General features: G+C 40.5%; 1 protein-coding gene across 1 annotated transcript in view; it reads right to left on the bottom strand.

Annotated features, from left to right (window-relative positions):
• The window catches only part of LOC109912406 (broad substrate specificity ATP-binding cassette transporter ABCG2-like), a 105,209-nt gene that overhangs the window by 8,307 nt on the left and 75,288 nt on the right, over positions 1-21,614 (bottom strand). Inside the window, exons 10-14 of the mRNA XM_048609151.1 lie at positions 17,386-17,475; positions 13,622-13,746; positions 11,794-11,948; positions 7,817-7,906; positions 4,535-4,653 (exon numbers count right to left, since the gene is read on the bottom strand). Of these exons, the coding sequence (XP_048465108.1) occupies positions 4,535-4,653; positions 7,817-7,906; positions 11,794-11,948; positions 13,622-13,746; positions 17,386-17,475 (579 nt within the window). The remainder of the gene's footprint in view (positions 1-4,534; positions 4,654-7,816; positions 7,907-11,793; positions 11,949-13,621; positions 13,747-17,385; positions 17,476-21,614) is intronic.

The raw sequence follows: 21,614 nt of genomic DNA, 5'->3' as shown, positions 1-21,614 counted from the left end.
AGTCACGGTTGGTGTGTGAGTGGATCTTGCCCGGGCATGTTCCCAATGCACAGGAGGAGATTGGAGAGGTGGAAGTTTGAGCAGTAGCGATGGTATCTGCGGCAGCAGCATCGAGAACTAACAGCTGAGGTCTCCGGAGAGTGAGATAAGCAGAGGACTCATCAACTAAAAATTGAAAGGACTGCAGATGCTGTAAATCAGGAACAAAAACAGAAGGTGCTGGAAAAGCTTGGCAGGTCTGGCAGCATCAGTGAAGAAAAAATCAATGTTAATGTTTCAGGTCCAGTGACTCTTCCTCACTTCTGTTTTTGTTGTTGTGAGAAGACTCATCAAAGACTGTTGAACTCTTAACTTATTCCTTCATTTTTCTAGTTTAAACTACAAAAGACTTTAATATTAACAATTACCTTATTTCTTTATTTTTCGAAGTGTTCTACGAATCATGTTTAACTTTTTAACTCTCATTACTTTGTCCCTCTCAACCTCAGTATTTCCCAGTTCCTACCATTCATTATGTATTCCCATGTCTTGTTTGCCCTGCCCAAGTGCATCACTTCACATTTATCTGGATTGAGTTCCATTTGCCACTGATTAGCCCATCTGACTGTTTATATCCTCTAGTAGATTAAGGTTATCCTCCTCACTTTACTGCCACACAAATTTTTGCATTGTCTGCTAACCTATTGATCAACCCTTCTACATTAAAGTCTGAATCAATTGTCGAAACCTCCAACAGCAAGCTCCAACACTAACCGCTGTGAGACCTCATTGAACACAACTTCCAGTCACAAAATCACCCCTCAACCATCACCCTCTGCTTCCTGACACTCAGCCAATTGTGGAGCTAATTTACCAAATTTCCTTGGATTCCATGGGCTCTTATCTTTACTTTCAGTTTCCCAGCTGAAGTCCAAGTATATTCCATCAAAAGCATTTCCCTCGTCTACATATCTGGTCATCTCTTCGAAAAGTTCAATCAAGCCAGTTAGACATGACCTCCCCTTAACAAAATCATGCTGACTTTCTTGAATAATCCCCGCCTCTCCAAATTAAGATTAATTCTGTTCTCAGAATTGCTTACAATAGTTTCCCCATCACTGAGATTAGACTGATTGGTCTGTAGTTTCCTGGCTATTCCATGCTCCTTTCATGAATAACGATATCATATTGGCTATCCTCTAGTCCTGTGGCCAGAGATGAATCAAAAATCTTTGCAAGTGTCCCTGCTATTTCCACCCTTGCCTCACTCAACAACCTAGGATACATTTCATCTACTTTTAAGCCTGCCAGGCTGCTCAAAACCTCAACTCAGTCTATGTTTTTTAATTGTATCACAAACTTTCTCCCTGATTTCTATAGCCATATCGTTCCTCTCACTGGTGAACAATGACCCAAAGTATTCATTTTGAACCCTACTTATATCCTCTGGTTCTACGCACCTTTATGGGTCCTACTTGTTCCCTCATTATCCTTTTATCCTAAATGTATCTATTGAACAATTTAGGACTTGCCTTTATTTTAACTACCAGTATCCTTTCATAATCCCCTTTTAGATCTTCAAATCTCCCTTTTAAGTTCCGTCCTGCACATTCTTCTAGGGCCTCAGCAGGCCAGGTAGCATCTGAGGAGCAGCAAAGTTGACGTTACAGGTCAGGACCCTTCTTCAGAAAGGGTCCCAACCCAAAACGTCCACTTTCCTGCTCCTCTGATGCTGCCTGGCCTGCTGTGTTCCTCCAGCTCCACACTGTGCTATCTCTGATCCAGCACCAGCAGTCCTTACTATCTTTTCTAGGGCCTCTGCTGTTTTCAGCCCTTGGTATCTGTCATATCCCTCCCCTTTTTCTCTTAAATCAATGGTGTATATCCCTTGATATCCAGGATTCACAGGATTTGATGGTTCCACCCTTTTTCTTTATTCAAACATGCTGGCCCTGTACTCTCTACATTTCCTTCTAGAACGCATCCCACAGTTCTGAGACAGATTTACCTGAATTTATCTGCTCCTAGTCCACTCTGGCCAAATCATATCTTATCTTATTAAAACTGGCCTTTCCACTTTAGGTCACTAATTTTAGGCCAATCCTTGTCCTTTTCTAATACAATCTTGAATCCAATAGAGTAATGATCGCTACAATCTTGAATCTACAGGAGTTAATAGTCGCTAAAACTTTGAATCTAACAGAGTTATGATATTCAGCATCATTCACGATTCCTTAGATACTGAAGCAGGCTGTGTCAATATTCTGCAAGACCTAGAGAATATTCAAGTTTGAACTGATAAGTGGCAAGTAACATTCATGCCACCAAATGCCAGGCAATGGTCATCACCAAGAAGAGAAAACCTAACCATTGCCTCTTGACATTCAAAGGCATTGCCATCACTGAATCCCCCACCATCAACATCATGGGAGTTACCATTGACCAGAAACTGAACTGAACTAGCCATATAAATATTGTGGCTGCAAGAGCGGGTCAGAGGCTACAAATCTTGCCTTGCATAATTTATCTCTCATTTCCCCAGTGCCTGTCCACTATTACACCGCACAAATCAGGACTGTGAAGGAATGCTGTCCACTTGCATGGAAGACTGCAGCTCCAACAACACTCAAGAGGGTTGACACCACCTGGAATAAAGCTGTCCATCTACTACCTTTAACATTCGATCCCTTTACCACTAATTCACAGTGGTAGTAGTGCGTACCATTTACCAGATGCACTGCACTAACTCACCAAAGCTGTTCCAACAGCACTTACTAAACCTGCAACCTCTGCTACTAAGAAGAACAAGGGCAGATGCATGGGAATACTATCACTTGCAAGTTCCTGTGCAAGCCATATACTTAACTAACTTGGAACTATATGACCAATCCTTCACTGTTGCTGGTTCAAAATCCTGAAATGCCCTTCCTAATACTGCTGTGGTTGTTTCTACACTCCAAGGATCACAGCACTTCAAGAGGGCAGTCCAACGATACCTTTTCTACAGCATTGGGAATGAGCAATAAATGGTGGCCCACATCCCATGAACAAATAAAAAGAACTCGCCTGTGAGCTCACAATTGTCATAATTACAATAAAACAAACACCATGGATTATTAGCAAATAGCCTTGGAATAAAACAAGATCTGACTTTGCTGCAATCAAAGTGCAATGTACAATTCACAGTACTTTTGATTTGACCATTAAATTCAAATAATAATAAGGTGAAATCTAGTTCATTTATTTTTCTTTGTGGGCATTTGTTGATCACCATTCTTTTGATCATGTTGCTGTTAGGACTATTGCTACTATTGTCCTTCTCCCTCCAGCTGCTGTTTGTTCAGAATAAACTAGCATGTATGATAAGCTGGTATAGTTTACTGAGTAAGATACAATGTATCAGAAAAAAAAGCCTGGAATCTGTGAACTATCTTGGGAATACAAATAGCAGACAGATCCATTTATTTCTATGTCAGCGTCCCTTTAAATACTATTTTAGTGGCTTTGAGAAATGATTTTCTATGCCCACATGGTAAATTCAACTGATAGCTTTTACCGGTAGGTTGCAACTGATAAGTTCAACTGGTAGCTACTTACACCGTATTAAAATGGTGTTGGGATTTGAAATACATCACGGAACCTGGATTTACATTTTAGGACATCCCTGCCTGTTTCACACAGTAACTTAGTCGAGTTAGAAAAGTGTATGATGAAAATAGCTAATAATGGAAACACAGTGGTAGTACCTGTGGACTTTAACCACCTGCAAACCCATTCCCATTGGACATACGTGATCTGAAGAGTTCTGAAGAAGGGTCGCTGGATCCGAAACATTAACTGTGCTATCTCTCCATGGATGCTACCAGACCTGCTGAGTTTCTCCAGTAATTTCTGTTTTTATTCAGATTTCTAGCATCCACAGTTCTTTGTTTTATTTATTATACAGGATACAAACCTGGTCATAGTTTAATTTTCAACTGAAATGGGCTCAAGCAGTGGGAATAATTGGTCCAGGACAAACGAATGTAATTTAGTTCTCATGTTAAGATGACACATTCATATTTTCATATTTACATTAAAAATTTCTATTTCAACACTTTTAATGGAAATTGCTCATGCAAATTGGTCACATTGTAACTATACTCTTCCACCATTGGTAGAATTATAATGTCACCAATGCCAAGTTCGGGTTACAATGGCAAATATTTGTAACATAAAATGTTGACAGGATTTGTGCACAGAACAGGTGTGATACAGGTGTGATAGGCAATTATTTTAAAAAGTTTTGGATTAAACAATGTCTGAAGAGATATCATATGTCAATAATGTCAGTTAGGGAAGACTGGAAGAAACTGCGTATTTTTAATCTTTCCATTACAATTTGCCATCTCTACAAAGTGCCATAGGATCAAAACGACCAGCAATGTAAATGCCAAAAGCTCAGAGAAGATGAAAGCAACCCTTTTAACTATTGTGTCGAGGTCAATCAGCCATTTCCAGCAAAGTTAATAATTTTAAACTTTCTCCTTCATGTACATAACAAATGGACACTTACATTCCTTTACTTGGTGACAGGTTCCCCGAGCAATTGGCTACCGCCTGTGATAGTGCTGTGACATTCCTTTGTTCATGATTACAGAAGTACAGATTTCTGAATTCATTTACCTGCAGTGCCTTAAAAAAATACATTTAAGAGTTACTTAAATTTATTGCCAAAAAGTATGTCTGCTTCCATGTGAATGCTGATGATATCCAATCTACTTCACAATTGTCCCTCTTGATCCCTTCATTGGCAATGTGTTGCTGGATTGTTTAGACATGGAGAATGAGAAAAAACAGTTCACAATGTCCTATATGATGCTGAGCCAAGCTTCAAACCCTGGTGTATCATGAAATTGATTCCAGACCATTGCTGGCAGTGTATCTTTAAGAAAACTATATGCCATCATGGCATGTGGTAATCTCATATAAAAGTAACCTCCTTACCCTCAGTTATTCTCTCTGTGGCATGGAGTCAGTGTAGTACGTTCAGTTAGGTAAGCATGTAAGAGTAATATCAGTAAGCACAGAACCCAGATTATGTGGACAATCTTATTAGTCTTAATGGTGTGGGCTATGGTGAGGTTTGTGGCAGAATCAGATTTGACTTTGGGAGCGTTTTGCTCCATCTTTTAGGTATTTCCTCATCGACGTGTTCAAAGATGTTATTACACACCTCTGGATCAGACAGGACTTACACCTGGGTCTCCTGGTTCAGAGGGAGGGACATTACCACTGCACCACCAGAGTCCATTGCTCCATCTTTTATATTTTTGGCAAGTAGTGTAGTGAGTTTCTCACTGGTCAGTGATGAATTGCCAATTATAGGGGATTACTGCTTATTAAACACCTTGTTAACAGCCCGACCCACCTCATTAATATCAGCTTTCTATCTTACCCAAAGTGCCAACCAAGTTAGATGTCGTGAAAAGTTCATATAGAAACTACAGCAAGTATCTGCCAAATTCAGTTCCTTCACTTGCTCCATAAAAACTTCATGTTAGATATCAGGCACCAACATCTCAGGGCACACACCATGGAAGTGGACACACGCACCCAACATCCAATGGTATCTGCTGTGTGTTGGCTTCTAAAAATCCTCATGGCACATCTCCAACACACTTACGTGACTCTTCTACACTCCAATGCTCCACTGGCAACTATCATTGTAATGCTACACTCAGGGACATATTAGTCAGCTCATGGACTGGACCAGGCTGCATCTCTTGGCTGTTCGCTCACTGTCATAGCACCCGTCGGAGCCTACCCCAATCCCTTGCAACACTTTCTCTTGCCTTTTTGCACTTTGTCCCCTCAACCAGAGATGGCAGGTTCATATCACTTGTTTGCCTATCATAGTTGTCAGCCATCCTCAGTCAAGACAAGGGTGATAGGTCTTCAGGAATATCGGGGCTCTATCAGGGAGTTGTGGCACAGCAGGTTAAGGGCAGCCTCAGATACCAGTCTAGGGAGTTGGGCACAATCAGTCAGCCTCTTGGGGTAGTCAGAGTCAGGATGCTGTCCACAGAAGGAATGAGGAACCTAATGCTGGGCAGCTCACCACCTGTTTTTGATCCTATTACCCTATTGTGAGCTATTTCCCTCCTGGAATGAGACAGACAGGGGTATTAAGGAAGATGAAAGTGGGTGGCATAGCTGTTATTTTTGGTGCAGAGAGGGTGGCATCCCAAGTGAATGAATAGGCAGTGCAGATGGCAAGCTAACTGAGTGGTGTCGGGGTTTGGGTGGGTGAGAGCAACTGAAGTAAGATGTTGCAAGAAATGGTGAGAGTGGTAGATCATGAGCTTTGGTGAAGGGTGGGTACAGAAGAAGTGATACAGAGGAATGAGGTATCGTGTAAGATTACTACTGATATTTTCCAGGTCCATGGGCAGTTACATTCTGGTGACTGACTATTTCATTAAATTCCCTCTTGTAAGACAAATCAAAGATATCCAGTGCAACAGTTATTTACACATTGACAACCCTGATCATTATGTTTGTTTTACTTCAACAAATTATGTTTGACAATGGTCCACCTTACACTAGGGCACCCTTCTGAGACATATGCAAGCAATGGAGTGTTCAGTGCTTTGGGTGTTCCCCTCCTCACTACTCTCAGTTGAATGGTCTTGCAGAAAGCACTGTCCATACAGTAAAATCCATGATAATTAAATGTAAAATGACTTAAGATTTTCAAATAGCTATCTGTCCAGTTGATCAGGCGTGTGTACATAATGTATACAAAAATCATCAAGCACAAATTCCAGACTAAGTATGTAGATTGGTGATATTGTAGCCACGTAATTAATTCATTCTGTAAACAAACTTTAAGACACCCGTTTCAACAAAAACACAACCCTCTGTGGTAAACATTATGTGGACAAACATATAAAAGATCTCAAAATGTATCAAATCCTATATGCTCACAAAGGTCACTTCTAATCGTCTCTCAGTCAGCTTCCACTATTTATAAATGTAAGCTCATCCAGAACTCTGGTATCCATATCCACATTCACACCAACTCCCATGCACTCATCTCTGTGCTCACTGACCTAGGTTAGAGCTTCAAGTCTAACAATGGCTCAATTTTAAATTTCTCATCCACCTGTTAAATTCCAACAATGGCATAGCCCTTTTTCTGTAACTTCATCTAGCTCTAAAATTGTCAGAGAATTCTGCCTTCTTCCAACTCTAGCCTGTTGTGCATTCTCCACTTCCATCACCCAGCATTGGTATCTATGCCCTCAGGTTTCAAGTGCTATAATTTCCCCAGTAATCCTCTCAATGTCTCTATTCCCTTGAGGGTGTCACCACAATACCAACAATTTTACCAAGTCAATTTAATGTTTCCTCCTTTGGCTCAATATCAAGTTATGGTAATGCTCCTGTGAAGCACTTTAGGTCATATTTCTACATTAATGGTGGTATGCAATTACATTCTGCTATTGCTTTATTTGTTGTCTATTAAAATATGCAGTGCATAGAGTTGGAGTGAAATTAACTATGTGAAACAGTGTTTCCAATGAACTAAATTTAGAGTCAGAGAAAAGTATATAACACAACAGGGCCAATTTTCCAATTCAAGGATCATTTCAATGAAGCTCAACACCAAATTATGCCTACGTGTTTAGGTGCAGGTCTAACATATGTGTAAATGTCACTTATGTCTGTCTTAATACCTCCTTGTCACAAACAGTTTTAAATTCAAAAACACAGGCTTTTGGGGTTGGATGTTTGTATAAATACAAACTGTTCTGGCCTTGTTAATGTAGCATGAAGATCAGCAATAACTTACCTCAAAGCTGTACCTAGGGATACTGAAATATTGCAGCCAGTTCAGCCCCTTTGAAATACTTGGCAAGTTCACAAGAAGGCCAGAAAAGGTCTGTGGATAAAAAGTATTCACGTAATTAGAAAAGTGTAGTGCTATATGCTATTTGCTAATTAATCATACTAAAGTAATAATATTGCATCACATTTTTCACCATCTTAAACATATTCTCCTTCCATTTCTGATGCACTTTGGCTACAATATATACAATCTACAAACTGCATGCTCGCAGCTGGGCAAGGTTTCTTTAACAACGCCTTCCCTTGAACTGTTACCAGTAGATAACCAAGGAGAGGATACATGGAAAATAACCATTTGTAAGTAAGACAACAAGCTGGCATATAAAGTAAGGAAAGGGAAGGAATAGAAAAAGGAAAGAGGAAGGAAAGGAAAGAAAGAAAAGGAAAGGAAAGGGAAACAAAAGTGAAAAAGAAAGAGAAAGGGGAAGGGAAAAGGAAACAAATTCATCACTGGGTTAAAACATATTTAGACTACAGTGATTCAAGAAAATGGATTACTGCTATCATCACAAGAACAATTAGGCATGCCCTTGCCAGTTGTCGCAACAAAATTGGGAAGAATATGCGAATATTTGAGCCCTACAATTCCGCAATGCATGCAAATAGCAACTACTGACTTAAACCACCAAGGTGATCAATTTACCTGACTGACTGCTATCAGGATGGAGGAAATTCACAATAATTTTTTATCATTAACAGAGAAATAATGTTATCTATTGTGAAAAAAACTTAGTATTTAGCAAATAGCAAAAATAGATTACCAATTTACTATATTACTTCAAAACACCAAACACATACACATTCATTCATGAATAAGACAAGCAAAAATAGAAAGTTTAATGTAATCTTATGGGTGGCAAAATACAGTCAGAGAAAAATTATTTCCACTGATCAGAGATCAGACCACAAGGGTGGGATGAGTTAATTCTCACAGTCTTTCTGTTTCCTAGCAATGATGACACACTGTTGACCCCAGAGAGATGGTCAATCTTCAATTCAGTAGCGAATTGGGTGGACTTTAGTTCTTTCTTGTATCTGAAAATTTTTCTTTTTAGAATCCCTAATCCCAACCTGATGGATGAGGTGATGCAGGGGAGGGCCACCCACTTCCTGAAGGACCAACAGCGAAGGCCATGTCACCAGAACCTGACCTGAGGTCGCCACCCAGGTCAGTGTGGTCTCCAAAGTCTGGAGGAAGGGCCAGTAGCACCATAAGAAGATTAATTAACTTCTCTGCTCCTCCAGGGTAATTCCAGACACTTTGCCTCCTCATCCTCACTCTATCTCTCCTACTGCACCCACATTCCACCGTGTCTCATGCGTTGTCACTCAGATTATTGCCTGCAATATCTTCCCTCACTCACTCTAACAAACTCCAACTTGCCACACTACTTAGCCTGCACAGCCTCTGCACTGCATCCTCACTATCGCGAAACACCTCACCACCTTTCATCAATTTGCATCAGGAGTATTTACTGTAATTTCACTCAGTTTCTCCCTTTCTTTCATTCTAGGAGAATTCAGCACATATCAGGGCACAGACAGCCTCTTCAGATGGATGAGTGCCAGACATTTGGATCTTTTCCCCATTCCCAAGGAGAGAATCTTGGCCCTTGCAGCAGAAGACCAGGACCTCCAGGAATGCCACGATATCGGTGTCCTATCAACTAAGTAAGTACAGTTCTTCATTCCATTGCAACTCTCACCTTAACCCTACTGTCACAGTCTCATTCATTGCACACTACATCCACACACTGGCCACAATGCCTTCTATTTCTCGTGTATTGGAGGTACTGTCAGCACATGTATCACCTCCATGGTGAAACAACCAGCTCCCCCACCCATTTGGGCAAACTGGAGTACAGTAAGATATAGTGGCAAGGGCAACAATGTGCTAAATGTTACTTTGCGCTTCTTTAATAACTGTCATTGACTTCATTTTATATCTGGTTGTTCAGCTCTCTGTGTAGCTATGAATATCACTTTTACAGGATTAGAGGCACTTCATGGCCACAAAGGACGGGGGTATATGCTGAGAGTCTGCTGCATTATCCGGAAATAAAAGAAACAAGACCTATACAGAGCTATGGGCACTGCTAATATCTTTGTCCCTCCTCATACATCCCTATTCTTTTGCAGCCCCTCTGTCCAAATGTGTTGGCATGAATGAGTTGGTCAGCGATGTCTGGAGCAGTAATGTGCCACGTAAACAGTCGGACAATGTATTCAGACAACCAGGTAATAGGGATCCTGCTGTTATGTGTCCTGTACAACACTAGGCCTGTGTACCATGTTGTTTCCCTTTAAAATCCCTCACATCTGTGGGTCCTGCATCCTCCTCTCTCAGAGGTTGAGTCACTTACCTCGCCCACTCCAAGTGTGGTTGCGTCGTTTTCTTCCAATTTCCAGCACAATGGAAGCAAGAGTGTTCATCTCTTGGCCATGGCTTTCAGCTTCCATCTTAATGTGTATGCATATGAAGTAAACAAAGGAAGTATAGCCATATACAGTGTCCTCCCCCACAACCTTGAAGCCAGGGTGTTCGTGACTGTGGATGAACACTCCCTCTCGTATGACCCACGTCCAGTCCACACTTCACCAAACTCAGCCTTGCAGATACTGTTTTTCCCTTCATAATTGTGCTCCCATTTTCCCCCGAGCCTGCAGGCCCCAGTCCCCAGTCCCAAAGAATAACTTGGCGCGTCTCCTTCCCATGCTAGCAGTTGCCCTTGTCCCACTATCCCCTCTCTCCTTAGCTTCTGCGGGTGGCATCAATGGACTATGGCCCATCCCTTGAGCAACCTAACCAGACCAAGATGAGAAGTGCCCAGATCCCTGACTGGTAGTTATAAAGTCCTCTGCCAATGTTACACCTACCACCTGGATTAGTGCTATGAAGCCTTGGGTTAACTATGATCTGCTCCCTGGCAGAGGCAGGGAGCCACTCACTGTGATTACTCCAAGCAGATGCCTGACCATGGCCAATTCCCTGGATTGCTATGGGAGCCTAACCTTGACTGAATGTACTCAGATACCCTAATTGATGGGTGCATCAGGAGTTAGTTGAGAATTACTCCCCTGAAACTTTCAGAGAGGTCTGCTCACTTGCTGCATGTGCCATAAGTTTGTGCATAAGCTGCTGGCAAATGATGCAGTTGTGAGATTGACGTAGCACACTGCTTTACAGCAAGATATACACTCCCTTGACTGAGGACAACTGACCAGCAAGACAAGCTGCCTGGTTGTGTGATTGCATGAATTGGCATGCAAAGCATGATGGTGCAATATGAGCAAGAGCTACAAAATCAAGAGAACAGCCCTGAAATGCAGTCTAGTCCAAACTGTGGGCTGGGTACCTGTCTGTGCTCATAAAGTGTCCCTGCTGCAGTCTTTCAATGCTAGTTATCAGTGCACCTTGCTATGCATATCCTTGTTTCCAGACAGTCATGGCAGTATACCGGAGATGATCGTCATAGGGATTGGCAAATGCCAGGTGCCAATGACCCTGGATGAGCGGGTGGTTGCTGTGGATCAGACACTGCAACAGTTTTGTTAAGATAGAAAACTAAAATATTAATGAGGTGAGGTGGTCAGTTAATAAGGCATTTAACGAGCAATATTTCTCCTTAATTAGCAACTCATTGTTGCCCAGCGAGAAACTTGCCACACTGCTTGTCAAAACATAACAGATGCAACAAGATGCCCCTAACATGGAGATGGGCTTCGCTAAACTTTTCATCTGGTTCTACCATAAGCCGTGTCATTCAAGATTAAGATTCAGCTCTAATACTCTATAACAATGACAGCAGGTAAAGAGTTATTCATGGTGAAATGGTGTGTAAACGGTGACTAAGCCACAACAATGACTGGGGCAACATGCAAATAAGCAATGCACTCAGGCCATGAGATATCAGAACTTACCATTGCAAAAACGAAAATACCATTGATTACCACACCTGCAGTAGTAATTGTATCTAATCCAGCGCTAACGGCCATAGCCAGGGATGTAGCTGCATATGATGTCAGTAACAGAATTAGCATAAAGAATAAAAAATTGGCAAGATTCCTCTGATAACCTGCAAAAGAAAAATAATCCATGATTCTTTATTTGGGTAATCAACCTTATAGATATGTTCTAATCAACATCCTTAGAGACGTTATTATGCTGGGGCAAGTAGGACTTGGGCCTGGCCTCAAAGAAAGAAACACTACCACCATGCCATATCCCTCTAAATTTAATGGCTAAGGAACTTAAATTATTACATAATTGACAATTCACTGGAATTATTCAAACAAGATTTTGTTATTTTATTCTATGGACCTTCTAGACAGGCTTAAAGAGTTCCAACACCACAGGAACAATCAATAAGCTGAATTTTCCTGACCCAGCTTAGTGTTCATTGCATCTGTGGGCTTTAAAAGTAGCAGCTTGGAATAATTTCAGGATTATGCACTGGAAATTTTCATTGGTGAGGGAAAGGTGTTAAGTTCCAAGCCCACACCCAACTGTCCCGAGATTTCTGGTATCAAGGTTGTAAAGTGGACATTTCAGACCTTGCACATTTTTATGGAGTTGGGCTGCTTTCAGGTGATTGCATTTCACATCTGCACAGATGTGGCATGAACAATGGGGAAGACATGATTTGAAATTGGGGACCATTCAATATGTTTTAATAGATAATAGGACCAAGGTAAGTTTTGAATGCTTCTCTTTGAACTCCTCAGGGGCCAAGAAAGAATGCTTCATGGAACATCCTTGGGTTATCCAGCCCAATTCTTCCAATTTTCAGTAAATTTCCAGCCCAGGTTGCCATCTCTTAGATCACACAAAGGGTATGTATCTAATCTCATTGAAATCACTGATACCTCTCCACGCTTTCTGGATTCCACTGATAGGTAAATAAATCTCCAGTTCTACCTAATTCTAAATGCAATTGTTGAGACATTACAAAGCCCACTGATGTCCAGGCACAGTTACCATATGTGTGCTCCTGCTTGCAGACATGAGATTGGCAGGGCTTCCAGATTCCTGGCATGTCAGTGCAGCCTTCTGACACCTACTCCTGCTACCCTGTAGAATTGAATCAATATACTTGAAACCAAGACTAGGGACTGAACGTTGATAGTCACCATGAGATTTAAGGAAGACCCTTCCAATGGAACTGGACACAGGTCAATTTGTAACTATTTTTGAGATGGATGATATAACAAATCCAAGGGAATACAGACACACAAGCAATTATCAAAATAATCATAATGATAATTAGGAATGAAATAACATTTAAATAATCTTGTAAAGTTTCAGAGTGGATATAATTTGTAGATATATTCATTTTCTTGTATTTGTAGAATTAACATTGGATTCAGGTGTTGGTTAGCTCAGTTGGCTGAATGGCTGGTTTACAATTCATAATGACACTAATGGTATGAGTTTATTCCTGTACTGGCTGTGGTTACCATAAAGGTCCTGTCTTCTCAAACTTACCCCTTGCCTGAGGTGTGGTGACCTTCAGGTTAAACTCACCAGCAGTTTTTTTTTTCTCTCTCTCTCTAATGACAGCAGCGCTATGATCCTCTGAGATTAAGGTGACTTTAGCATACCTTTACTTATATCAAGTTCTACACTTTATTAGATGCATAAGATCTCTGAACATAATCTATGCATCCAGAATTGGAAAAACATCATAGGTGATAATTATATAAGCATTCTAAGAATGACTTTAAAACCATGTAAATGTTATATATTTACCAACCATCCAATAGGTTATACACGAAAATACAATGGCAGGCAGAGTTCGTACGGGTAATAAGTCCCCTATTATTGTTGCTAAGAAGTATGCTGAAATCCTGTAATATCCACTGATATATTCATGACTAAGAAAGAAAAGAACTGTATTAGTGAAATAAAAATAACTCTTTAATGAGATTGTGAAGGTTTTTGTTGTTTCTTTTACCATATTGATTAATCATGCGACTTAAAGTTTTACATCATTTACAATATATATTCAGTCCACTATTTGAAGTCTGCTTTCCACAAATTTTAACACCTGTGCTTGTTTAGTCCAAATTGGTGCTTTCAATGCAGTTCCTCTGATTTGATGTGAATCATATAAGTTATGGTAACTAGCATTTTTTTCAAAACTTAGTGTTTTCTGCAAAACATTCTTTAAAGTGTTTTAGGATTGCATTCCTATCTTTAATCTACTGAAACTGCTGCTTAGACAGAATATATATTTCATGCTCAATTCCAGACAGACAATTGCTGAAGGATAAGACACGGATCATCATATACTATTGTATTTATTTACAGTTACATTTTATTTACACACGCTTCCAAATCCAACAATCAGTTTCAGTTTGTTTCTTTTTACGGCTCAAATGAACCTCCTGTTAATTCACAGCATCTAGAAATAATTAAGCACAATTACTATAAAAAAAACTCGATGGGTGATTTGGTGATGCAGAAAAAGCCATTCAGTTGTGTGTTAAGAGCTCCTCAGGATATAAAAAACTAACACTCACATCTACTCACATTACAAGTCCACCCCAATTCTTTTCCTTCTGTGCACTTTCTCAAATCCTTCATTACCCTGCAATCTGATCCTTCTGTAACTTGATGCCCAAATCAAAGTCACAAGGTCTAATGCTGTGGTGATATTCAACACAAGTGAACATCTCAGGCATGCAAAAGAACTGAGTGTTAATATCAGAGAAGTAAAAATGGACTGGGCTGGCTCCTCAAACTTGCTCTTTCATTCAACAAGATCATGGCTGATCTGATTACTCTACATTCCCATTCTCCCAATAATCCTTTACTTATCAAGAATCTATCCACCTGTCTTAAAGACTCTTCTTCCACTGCCTTTTCAGGAAAAGAGGTCCAAGGAATCTCAAACCTCTGTGGAAAAAAAAGTGATCAATGTCTTAAACGGAAAGCCCCTTACTTTTAAATGGTGATCTCTATTTGTAGGTTCTCCTATAAGAGGAAACTCCTTTCCACATGTAGGCTGGCAAGACCCCTCAGTATCCTGAATGCTTCAATCAAGTTGTCTCTTACTCTTCTTAGTTCCAATGGACACAAGTCTCATCTGTCCAACCTCTTCTCATAAGACAAAGCCTCCCCATCATCCCTCCTCCCATTGCACATGCTAATCTGGTAAAACTTCACTGAATTGGCTTCAATGTATTTACTTCCTTAAGGAAGGACACTAATACTGTGCACAGTACTCCAGATGTGGTCTCAGTGGGGTCCAGTGTAGCTGAACTTCTGTACTTTTGTATTTCATTCTCCTCACATAAATGAAAACATTCCTTATTTCTTCTGTACAACATATTTTGCTACCTTTCTTTTAAACATCAGCAAATTTGGCAATCATGCATTTGGCCCCTTCATTCAAGTCTAAATTTTAAAATGTTGAGGCTCCAGCAGTGATCCCTGTGGTACACCACCCATTACAACTTGTTAACCAGGAAATGATCCACTTATGCCTAATCTCTGTTTATGTTAGCTAGCTAATTTTACCCCTACACTAAGAACTTTCATTTTCATAGTAACCTTTGACTAGCCAGGGTGAGTTGCTGGGCAGCCATGATTTGTTTTGCGCTCTTCAACATCTCTCTTCAGCTACTTTGCTTCTGAAGGCATGGATAATCTGTACACCACTTCCAAACATTCAGCTGACGCAAAGTGTTAAAGGAGATTTTTAAACAGAATTTAATTAGCTTCAACTGGAAGAAAAGTGGTGAGGGCTCTTGTGGCACAATGGAAGTTTCAACCAGGAGGTCTGAGCTCAAATCCCACTTGCTCCAGAGGTGTGTCATAGCATCTCTGAATGAATTGATTAAAAATGTCGAAAATCACACCTCTCTTTCTCTCACTACATTTCATCTGGAAGAAGAATGGTATCCCTGCTCCCCCTGGTAAACAATGTCAGAACAGGAATGGCCTTTTCTATAACTGATACACAACTAGATTACAATATTTATGGGCCTGCAAATTCAGGCCCTAGAATTAGGCATGTCGGAGCCGGTATCTGGATATGCCTGCATTTTTGCCGACTGTAACCCTCGCTTGCACCTAAGTGTACTCCTCCACATGTCTCCATACTAAAATTGCCATCTTGCCCCTTCCTGCTAAGAGGATAATTGTGATCAAGGTAAACAGCAGAATGAACTTTTGTTCCTCAGAAATCAGTGATTTTTCCTGAAACATTTGGGAAAACATGTCAATTGCAGCCTGAAGATTAGAAGAATATTGATGCTTGTCCCAGTTTGAGACCTTATGTGACCTTAAACTTTTTGAAAATTTCAAAATATATCAGGTGAATTATGGTAGATGAACCAGATAGAATCATAGAATCCCCACAGTGTGGAAACAGGCCCTTTGGCCCAACAAGTCCACACTGGCACTCAGAGCATCCCACCCAGACCCATCCCCCTAATCTACACATCCCTGAACACTATGGGCAATTTAGCATGGCCAATCCACCTAGCCTGCACATCTTTGGATTGTGGGAGGAAACTGGAGCACCCGGAGGAAACCCACGCACACACGGGGAGAAAATGCAAACTCCACACAGACAGTCGCCCGAGATTGGAATCGAACCCGGGTCCCTGGCTCTGAGAGGCAGCAGTGCTAACCACTGAGCCACTGTGCTGCCTGGCAACAAGATAACGAGGAGCAAATCCCCTTCATCTCTCAACCGTAGTTGGCAGGATTCAAACCCGCGCAGGGACACCTAATGGATTTCAAGTTCATCGTCTTAACCACTCGGCCACGACTACATACGTACAAACCAAAGACAAGCAATCAGGGTTTGTTCAGGAATTGAACCCGGGACCTCTCGCACATCCACGATCGCTAATCCCCAAAGCGAGAATCATACCCCTAGACCAACAAACTTGCAAACTTAATGATACTCTGTTCAGAATAGCTTCACATATAATCTCCTTTCCAGTAGAAGTCATCAAGCCGAAAAGGAAAACTATGCAATTTTATAGTCTGGTTGGAGCTGGAAGTAACTGGTAGATTCTTTTGTCACTGATACATCCCTAAAGTATCTACATTGGTGACTTATCATACCATCAGTATTTCCTTAGTGCTTCACAGTTAGTGGGTTTCTGCTTAACTCCAGTCACTACCTCTGTATTTTCATATAGGCAAAGTGGCCTAAAGTGATTGAATTTTCCCAAGCTCTCAACACCAGCATTCCAAAGGGCTTCAGACGGTGGAGCCCAGCTGAAAAGTTTAGATGTGAATTGTAGCTCAACAGTGTTTACGATGGTTAGACCCATCCTGCAAAGGCTTGAGAATCACTGAACGAGAATGGTTAATTTTGGTTGAAACAGTACTAAGTAGCATTGTGTCTTTTCCAAAGTCGATGATTAAAAAAAATGATTTAACGTGAATTAACAGATTATTCGGTAGATATGCTGTGCAATGTCAGTAATCAAACCATCTAAAAATTTCAAAAATAGCCATTTATAGTTAATAAACAACAACTGTATGCTTACATGAAAATTTTCCTGGCTTGGATGAACAATGCCACAGCAGACACACTACTAAAGCACTCGTAGGAAGCAAGGAAATGGAAAGAACCAACTCTACAATGTAAGAAATACAACAATTAGCAAACTTCATCTAAAATATGCAACAAACATTACAAAATGCATGCTTTTTGGCTGGTACTACATATTAGGAACTAACGTCTGCTCCCCTTCCCTAATATTTACAACATCCAACTTTATCCTGGTAAATATTTTGAAATTTTCCTCAGTTAGCTGGACGTTATGCAAGAAAAAAGAGATGCAGAAAGTGCTGATTTTTAGGCAGGGGATCAGGGATCAGCATACTGTACTTATAAACTAGGTTGGTAAGACAGAAAAATTGCTCTAACTTGCTCATTTCCAATAATAGAAGGTTGCATCTATTGTGCAGCCTTGGTCTTCAGTTCAGTGCAAGCGTCCCTTGCAAATTCCAGGCAGCCCAACAGCAATCTGTAGAAAATATGCACTCTGACGGCCTCCCATTTAAGTCTGATAAAGGGAAGTTGTAGTGATGCCTACAGACTAATAGATAACTATTTTTGGTCAAAGACAAAGAATCCATCCCATATTGAGCGAGAGATTTCTTGATTCAATGGCGCTGCTGTGGATACATTCTGTTAAGAGGCTAAAGAAAGGGCGCCATGTTTCCAATAGGGAAGCAACAAGTCCTTCAAAATAACTCTAAGAATGAAATGGGAACATCTGGCGAGGTTGTCAAAGCCAAGAATGTGGCACCACAATACACCACATCTAATACCCACGTACGCTCATTTCTCATTGTGCTTGATCCACAAAACTCCCACCACCTAACTCAACAAGTACCAGACCCAAGCATTTGTGACTTATCCATACTTTTTTACTTCATCCATATACAGCTTCAAAACTCACATCTCACAACACCGAGGTATACTTCTAACTATTCAGCTATGGCAAGCATCACCCATCCACACTGACTCACATTCTGTTTTCTCCTTTGCAGGAAAAGGTGGTATACAAGAATTCAATTGAACAGAATAAAATAGAAAAGAATATCCTTTATTGTCACATGTACTCAAGTACAGAAGTATAGGAGAACAGTGAAAAAATTTACAATGTCACCTTTAATGGTGCCATCTTAGGTACAAATTTTAGATACAAAAAGAGGAATAAAAAAGAAAAGTAGTTGCATTACGTTACAGTGATTCATAGCATAAGTAAGAAATATGAAATTATAGTCAGATAAACAAATTACAAGTAAATATTACATTGCAGTAGCTCAGTGCAGGGGCTTCAACACGTGGTCTGATCATCTACACCAGACCTCAGTCCAACAACCAACCAGTTCCACTTCCCCAAGCCTCCAGTCCGCACTGCACCAGCTCTCAGCTGCTCCAACGTAAGTTTTCTACGGGAATGCTTCCCCATGCCGACCTCCGCTCCAGGACTGCTTCCCCTCACTGGCCTCCGCTCCAGGTTTCGATTCCTCACACCGGCCTCCACTCTTATGCACCTTCTGTACCAAATCTTACCCCACAACCTGAATGATGCATTGAAACGGGAATTTCAGCTGGATTGGAGACTTGCATCCTCTCCACTCTCCCGTTCCCTTATCCCTAACCACTCACACCTTGTGCCCCCCACCCTGCCAATGGTTGTTTCCTCTCTTCTTCTTCCAACTTCTAAGATGACCTCTGGCTCCCAGTTGGTAGCATCTGAACCCTCATAATACCAAAGTTCAGGAGGGTACTACATACTATCACAAACACATATCAAGTCTGTGTTGCACAGAAGAATTCAATCATACCAATCAATCTAAGCAATTAAATCTATGTTTTAGCAGATCCATTTAAATGCATGAATCTCATTGAAGGTCCTCAGATTGTGGGTAGTGGATTAATGAAAAGGGGTCATGAGCTATGTGCAGGCCAAAAGTCTGGCCTTTTGGGTGATTCAGCCTGGCAAAAGCATCATGCATCATTCCAGGAAAACAAGCATTCACTAAAAGTGATTATCAACCAACTATATTTTTATTGTGTGGCAGCTCTTGTGGTTGTGGTATCACACTTCACTGACTTGGGGATCCACACAACCACATGTGTATGGTTGATTGTGCCCTGTAACATCAGAAAGCCCACTATCCTGGTAAATGTAGGTGTCTTTTCATCCTGGTCTTCCCTCCTCAGAGAGGAGAGAATGAAATCCTCTATCATCTTGTCAAGCAGCTCGTGGGTTCTTCTGTGGGTGGTGAGTGGTGACACAGTACTAATGTCACCAGCTGCCATTTGAAAGGTTGCAAAGAAGGAAAGGGCAATGAAAATCTTCTTTGTCATTTGAAAGACTGTGTCTGTAAAAGAGACGATAGAATTCCATCACCATAACCTTAGTAAAGTGAAGTCTCCTGAGGCACGACTCCAGTTTCCCCTAGGTAGCGGTAGTCATAATACGGTTAAATTTTACATTCAGTTTTGGGGAGAGATGTGTGGGCTCAGCCCTCAAAAAAAAGATAAATTATGAAGGTAAAAAAGCAGAATTGGCTAAAGTGAATTGGCAAATGAAGTTAAAAGTTAGGTTAATAGAGATGGAGTGTAAAATATTTAAGAGGACATTTCAGAATATACAGTATAGACACATTCCAGTAAGAGAAATTTGAAGTGACAGACCCACCATCTGTGGTTAAGTAGACATATTAAAGATTATATCAGACTTCAAGAAATAAAAACGACAACTTTGCAAATGCAAGTGGCAGGTCAGAAGATTATGCAGAACTTAAAATAAATTAGAAATGATAAAAAAATTAATTATGAGGAAAAATAGAGTCTGAGAGGAAATTTGCCAGAAATGTAAAAACAGATAGTGACAGTCTCTATAAATTTTTATAAAACTAAAATTAACAAAGTAAGCATTGATTCTATAAAAAGTCAGACTGGAGAATTAATAATGGAAAGTAAGAAAATGGAGAGGAATTGAACAGGCATTTTGTATTAGTCTTCACTATAAAGATGCATGGAACATCCTAGAAGCAACAATAAGTCAAGAAATAGAAGGGAAGGAGGAACTCGGGGAATATCATAATCACCAGAGAAGCGCTACTGTGTAAATTGTTGGTGCCACAGACTGAAAATTCTCTGGTTCCTGATGGACTTCATCCTAGGATCTTATAGGAAATGACTAGTGAGATAGTTGATGCTTTGCTTTTAATTTTCCAAACTTCTCTTGATTTTGGGGACTGTTCCATTAGATTTGAAGATAGTCAATCTATTTCTTTTATTCAAAAAGGGAAGGAGGCTGAAAGCTGGAAATTGCAGTTAGCTTAATATCTATCACAGGAAAAGTGTTAGAAATTATTATTAAAGAAGTTGATTCTGCATGATAGACTGGTTAGTAAGGTTAGATCACATGGATTCCAGGTAGAGCTAGCCACACGGATATAAAATTGGTTTGAAGATATGAGACAGAAGGTGATGGAGGAGGGTTGTTTTTTGGACTGGAGGCCTGTGACCAGTGGTGTGCCATAAGGATTGGTGTTGGATCCACTGCTTTTTATCATTTATATGAATAATTTGGATGTGAGTATAGGAGGAATGGTTAGTAAGTTTGCAGATGACACCAAAATTGGTGGGTAATAGACAGTGAAGAAGGTTACCTCAGAGTGCAATGGGAACTTGATCAAATGGGCCAATGAATGACAGGTAGAGTTTATTTAGATAAATATGAGATGTTGCATTTTGGAAAGGCAAATCAGGGCAGGACTTATACTCTTAATGTTAGGATCCTGGGGAGTGTTGCTGAACAAAGAAACCTTGGGGTGCAGGATCAAATTTCCCTGAAGGTGGAGTCATAGGTAGACAGGGTAGCGAAAAAGGCATTTGTTATGCTTGCCTTTATTGATCAGTGCACCGAGTAACAGAGTTGGGAGGTCATGTTGCGGCTGTACAGGACATTGGACACTTTTGGGAAATTGTGTGCAATTCTGGTCTCCCTGCTATAGGAAAGGTGTTGTGAAACCTGAAAAGGTGCAAACAAGATTTACAAGGATGTTGCTGGGGTTGGAAGGTTTGAACGAAAGGGAGAGGCTGAATAGGTTGGGGTTATTTTCCCTGGAGCATCAGAGGCTGAGGGGTTACCTTATACAGGTTTATAAAATCATGAGGGGCATGGATAGGATGAATAACCAAGATTTTTTTTTCAAACATAGGGGAGTCCAAAACTAGAAGGCA

Source organism: Rhincodon typus, chromosome 20 (assembly GCF_021869965.1).
Source record: "Rhincodon typus isolate 14 chromosome 20, sRhiTyp1.1, whole genome shotgun sequence".
NCBI classification, from domain to species: Eukaryota; Metazoa; Chordata; class Chondrichthyes; order Orectolobiformes; family Rhincodontidae; genus Rhincodon; species Rhincodon typus.
The sequence above is the reverse complement of the archived record's forward strand: the minus strand, read 5'-3'. Positions and strand labels throughout refer to the sequence as shown.